This window comes from Arachis ipaensis, chromosome B1 (genome assembly GCF_059453495.1).
Source record: "Arachis ipaensis isolate K30076 ecotype BB chromosome B1, ASM5945349v1, whole genome shotgun sequence".
NCBI lineage: Eukaryota > Viridiplantae > Streptophyta > Magnoliopsida > Fabales > Fabaceae > Arachis > Arachis ipaensis.
In genome coordinates, this window is record NC_142436.1 from 111,140,255 (window position 1) to 111,145,919 (window position 5,665).

A 5,665-nucleotide genomic window follows, 5' to 3' on the forward strand; every position below is an offset into this window, starting at 1 on the left:
ATTGTTAGGGGGTTAACTAAGTGAAGCAACAATCAATTCTTATCATAATTGAAGGAGACTATAATGATGAAACTTCCAATGCTCACCCTTGGCCAAGGCTCTTATTTCAATTAATTGTTGATTGCCTTGCTAGTTTGAATTCTTGCACCAACTCTCAAAACCATAAAAGCTTTCCTAATCAATGATGCACATTCTAAAGCAATTCCTAGGGAGAAAGACCCGGGATCAATACTCTCGGTCATAGATTTTAGAATTGTTTGATGCGGTATTCGTGTGCTGGTTAGACTATACTCACGATCGGATTTATCACTAGTTTCTAACCTGCATGAGAATATTTACGTTCATCACCTGGCGCTAGCTTCTCTTTCTCTCTTAGGAGTGATCTTTTGTCTTTCCTTATTTTGATTCTTTTATCCTGATTACTTAAAAATAAATTCTGAAAACACAATCATTCTAAAAAACTCCAACCATATGATTAGTCATAAAAACTTCACTAAAAACATAAAAAATTTGATTTGAATATAAGAAAACTATTCAAAGAGAAACCTAAAATTAACTAAGGATGCCTATGCATCAATGAAAAAGGAGGAGGGTGTCACACTGAAGTAAAAAAGCTTCGAGCAAAATCAAGAAATGCCTCGTGCATACGCCCAAATTGAGAAAGATGCGTATGCATGGGTCTTGCGTACGCATGGCTATCAAATCTTCAATTCTTCAATTTTTCATGGTTTCTTCACTTTTGAATGCTTTTGCTCCATCTTCCAAGCCATTCTTGCTCTATGAAACCTGAGATTACTTAACAAACACATTACAATATCGAATGAAATGAAAGCGAATTAAAATTGACAATTTATTGGTCCAAAAAGCATGTTTTTAACTCTTAAACACAATTTGGGAAGAAATCATAATCGCATGCATTCTTGGTGAATAAATACAAAATAAGTTCATAAACTCCATGTTTTCTATCCAAAAGTTATCATAAAATAGGGGTTTATCACATGACCCCAGTTTTCTACAACTTCTGCAGAATTCAGTTTTTAACCTCCAAATTCAAGCCTCTATAACTTTTTATATAATTATCTATTTTTCTTCATTCTTAGATGGTTTTAAAGACTTTTCTACTAGCTTTATTTTAAGACAAATTTGGTCTAAATCTAAACTTTGAGTACCAAATTATGGTCTAGCGAAACTGGCTAAAAATCTGTTTTTACCAAATTTACACAATTCTTTAATTTTCTCAATTTTCAACTCAATTCAATCTTAAACAATTCCAAAATCATTTCTACACATTCCAAACACTTGTTTATCAATTCTCAACTATTCCAAGCCTAATAAACCCATTTTCAACTTATTTAACACATTCCATCGACTATATCCATTCTCAATAACAACATACAACATTCATGTATTCAAATTCTCAATCAAAGCTTCAACAAACATGCTCACTCTCATACAACAATTCACACCGCTTACCTCAACTTACTATATAGGAGATTCCTCACTCTATCACAGCCTTCGACCCAATTCTATATCAATTAAATATCATAATTAATCAAACCACAATAGTGTTCACATATATGCATATTATACCAATCCATCATCATATTTATTCCAAATCAATCAAACACCCAACATATCAAAACTAGGACTCATATAAATTGATGAACTAAGAGGAAAAAATAGATTTTTACCTTTACTCACTAAAATTAGTGATGGAAATCACTAAGAACACAAGCTAGAGAACTTCTATAACATCAAAATCACCAAAAATCCTCAATACCCAAGCTAAAAATTTGAATTCACACTTGAATGAGAAGATAGGATTTTGAGTTACTTACTAAATCAATCGGATAGAATTGAAGAAGAGGAGATAGGCTTCGCGTGGCTGTAAATAGTGCAGCGATCGAAGCTACGAAGCAAAAGTTATGAGCAATCAAAGATGATGATGAATAGTGCCAAGGGTTTGCTCTCACTTCTCTTCTCTCCAATGTGCCCTTTGGCCCAATTTGAGTCAAAACTTTTAAGATAAGTGCTCAGACTTTTGTTCTAAATATTTTTACATATTTCGGGCATCTTAATCTCAGTTAATGCAGTTTTAATTAATCAAATTTACTAGTTAGTTTTCTCGGATCTTACAAAAATCGGTCCAACCGAACCTCTCCAAAAAAAATTCCAAAATTGATGAAGATGTGGTTGAATCTAGATCCTCCTTGTACTACATACTCCATTTGCCACTAAACCATGTTATTCCTTGTTATTTTATATGCTAATTTTTCATTATATAATAAAATTACACAATAATTTTTTTAGATATTATTTTAATTTTATATGCACTAATACTAAAATTAATTATATTTTTTATTATTCATAATTATTAATATAAATATTAATAAATATATATAAATAAAAATATAAAATATTTTTATTAATTACAATACAATTTTTTTGATATATTATTTTTCAATAAATACGTATAGTATATAACAATATAATAAATATAAAAATAAAATTAAAAAATTTTTATTATAAAAAAATATTAGAACTTTATATATTTATTTAATAATAACCGTAACTTATTTATAATTTGTTAAAATTTAATTGTTTTTAAAATATTAGTGAAGATATATATTTTAAATTTAAATTTTATATTTTTTATTTACATATAAAACTAATTTTATCCGTTCAATCGATAGCTCATCAATTAAACTAATAAACTAATAAAACAATAATTTAATCGGTTTGATATCGGATTCAGTTCTTATAACTATCATTTTTACCGCTTAGAATTATTACTTTACTTTTCTAGAGAAGTTTCAAAAAATTTCAAGGATGAATAAAGTTAGAAAAGTGACGGCAGAGAAGAAAAATCTTAGGACCACATCGCCCCAGCTGGCCAGCTTATATATCCATCCCAGAAACTTCCCCCTACACACTTGACTTTTTTTTCCCCTTCCTTTCAACCAAACACAGAAAACTGTGTGTTGTGAGGCCAAATCCATATCAAGATCAAAATGATGCAAACGGAGCATCTTCCCCACACACACTCTTCTCCCAGCTTCAGCAGCTACTCCTCTTCTGAGACCTTCGCTCAAATTGCCGCCAGAGTCATCCAAGAACTTCAACAAGACCCTCTCTACGCCAACGACCTCCTTTTTCCCTCCTCATGGCCCCAAAACGACTTCCAACATGACCAAAACGACAACGACGACGATGACAACAACGAAGACGACGACGAATTCGAATTCTCCCTCGTTTCCAGAGATATTGCCTCCTCCCCCGTCTCCGCCGACGACATTTTCCACAACGGCCACATCACTCCAAGCTACCCACTCTTCGGCCGACACGTCCTCCTCAACGGCGTCTTCTCGGATTCTCCGCTTCCCGCCAGTGAAACGACTCCGGCACCGGCACCGGCACGGCGACGTTTGCCTCTGAGGGCTCTGATGTTGGAGGAGCACGAAAACAACAGCAAAAACGAACTGGAAGGTGTGGCGGAGGGAAGCTACTGTGTGTGGAACCCAAAGAGCTGCAAGAAGAGCAGCTCTGCCGGTTCTGGTTCTTCGAGGAGATGGAAGCTTCGAGATTTGTTACTCAGAAGCCATAGCGATGGCAAGGAACCGATTCTGTTTATTAATAACAGCAAGGCCGTGCTGCCAAATCAAAATGGCTCGGCCGCCGTGAAGGATGGTGGAGAGAGGTCTAAGAGGAGGTTGTTCTTGCCTTACCGCCAAGAGATTCTGGGGCTTTTTGGGAATAATAATAATAATAATAGTGGAGTTGGTAGAGATTCGCAACCTTCTTCAAATCCCAACTAGGTTCCTACTTTTTCTTTCTTCTTTTTGGTTTGGGGTCCTCAAAATTATACTTGTTGGTTCTCCCTCTTTTCTTTTCTGCCTTGTTGAATTCCAAGTCCACTGCCTTTCTTCTTTATTATTAGGGCTCTTTTGATTTTGTTTCATTTGTTTGTTAAGTTAATCTCTAATATAGTTATGAATATATAGTACTAGTTTTGTTAACGTGATAATAAGATTCACCGTATATACAAACTAGCGGTCTGCGTAATATATTGTGACGAGAGAAGTGTATATTCTATGATTTAATATTTTTCCATTAATGTATTTTGTGTTGTATTTGTAAACTTTAATTTTAGTGATGGTAGTTGTACTATAATTGATTTTAGTTAAAAGTATTGTAACATGATTCTACTGATTTATAAGATAAAATTTATTTTCCAATCGTAAATATTAGCTTTTACACCTATACGAATGCTATTTTATGATTAATTGAATCAAATTCGTTTAAAATAAGAAAATTTGTAAAATAATAAGAAAAAGAGAGTCCTATCACTATTAAATCGAAATAATAAAATTCACGTATAATAAAAATTATAAATTTAATAATAATTATTTATTTATTTTATTACTTTATAATTTATATAATTTTAAAATAGAATATTTTTTGTTTTTAATATTTGTGATTTTTTAAAATAATTTAATATTTAGTTTTATTTAATTTTATTTTTAATATTTTTTATTTCAATTAAAATTATTTTTAAAAATTAAGTTAATCTAAAATATTAAAAATAAAATTAAAAATATTTAAGAATTTTTTTATATAAATTAAAACAATAAGAATAAGATTGAATGAATAAAAAATATTAAGAATACAATTGAATGAAATTAAATGATAAAAATATTTTTTAAAAAATTATTAATATTAAAAAAATATATTTTATTTTCTTTTAATTTTTTAATTTACAAATGGAAACCACTTTGGTGCATTACACCATTATGGGAGAGTAGGGTGTTTAATGTAATTGTGATTTCAGGGAGAACAAATCAGACAATCTGATTTGAGGAGGAAGTAATTGGGTCTATCCGATTTGTGTATCATCATTAATATGTCGTTCATGTAGTCCGATCTCTCTACGGTTAATATACTCCCACACACACACTTTCTTACTCATCCATTCCTTTCAGAAATCTCACCACTCCACCAACACAATTTTTTCTAAAGGTGTTCTTCAACAACTTTAAAAAACTGAAGTCATCATCTCCAGCAACAACTGAAGTATAAACATGCTAAGAAGACCAAAATTTAGAGAAATTGATTGTCATGAATTATATATTATTAATTATCTCAGACACTCTAATTATATAAATTATATATTTTTAATAATTAATTAATTGCTGTTAGCTATTTGATTAGTAAGTAATAAATTGTTGTTAGATAGTTTATTAATATATTTATGATATTCAAATTATAATTATGTTTTTTAAATCTTTGAATATAATAGTTATTGTTATTAATATAATAATAGTAGATAAGTTGTTAAGTAATTCGAAGTTGTTAAAAAATGATTGATAAATTTATTGACTTAATTACATATAAATATTTAAATTACGTACCTGTATTTATATATTAAGAAAATTTTGGTATATGTATAGCTTTTAAATTTAACGTGTGGATAAAAGATGGTTTCTCAAATGAATGCTGATTTGTTAGTGTATTTATCACTTTATCACATCTGTCTCTATAGTGTCGTCATTTTTATTTTTGTCACTATCTAGACTAACGACCTTGCAGTTGCTTTTAAACTCTTTTTTACTGTCATTATTGTAATCTTTCCATTCAATATTTTGATCAGTTTTAAATTGTTCGAACT

General features: G+C 30.4%; 1 protein-coding gene across 1 annotated transcript; it reads left to right on the forward strand.

Moving 5' to 3' along the window:
• The first annotated feature begins 2,831 nt into the window (after positions 1–2,831).
• LOC107632207 (uncharacterized) lies at positions 2,832–4,151 on the forward strand. The gene has a single exon (XM_016335911.3). It carries the CDS (start codon positions 3,012–3,014, stop codon positions 3,813–3,815), a length of 804 nt encoding a protein of 267 aa, XP_016191397.1. The 5' UTR covers positions 2,832–3,011; the 3' UTR covers positions 3,816–4,151.
• The last annotated feature ends 1,514 nt before the right edge of the window (positions 4,152–5,665 follow it).

Coding starts and splice junctions, on each gene's coding strand:
- LOC107632207 (XM_016335911.3), top strand. CDS start 3,012: ATGATGCAAACGGAGCATCTTCCCCACACACACTCTTCTCCCAGCTTC.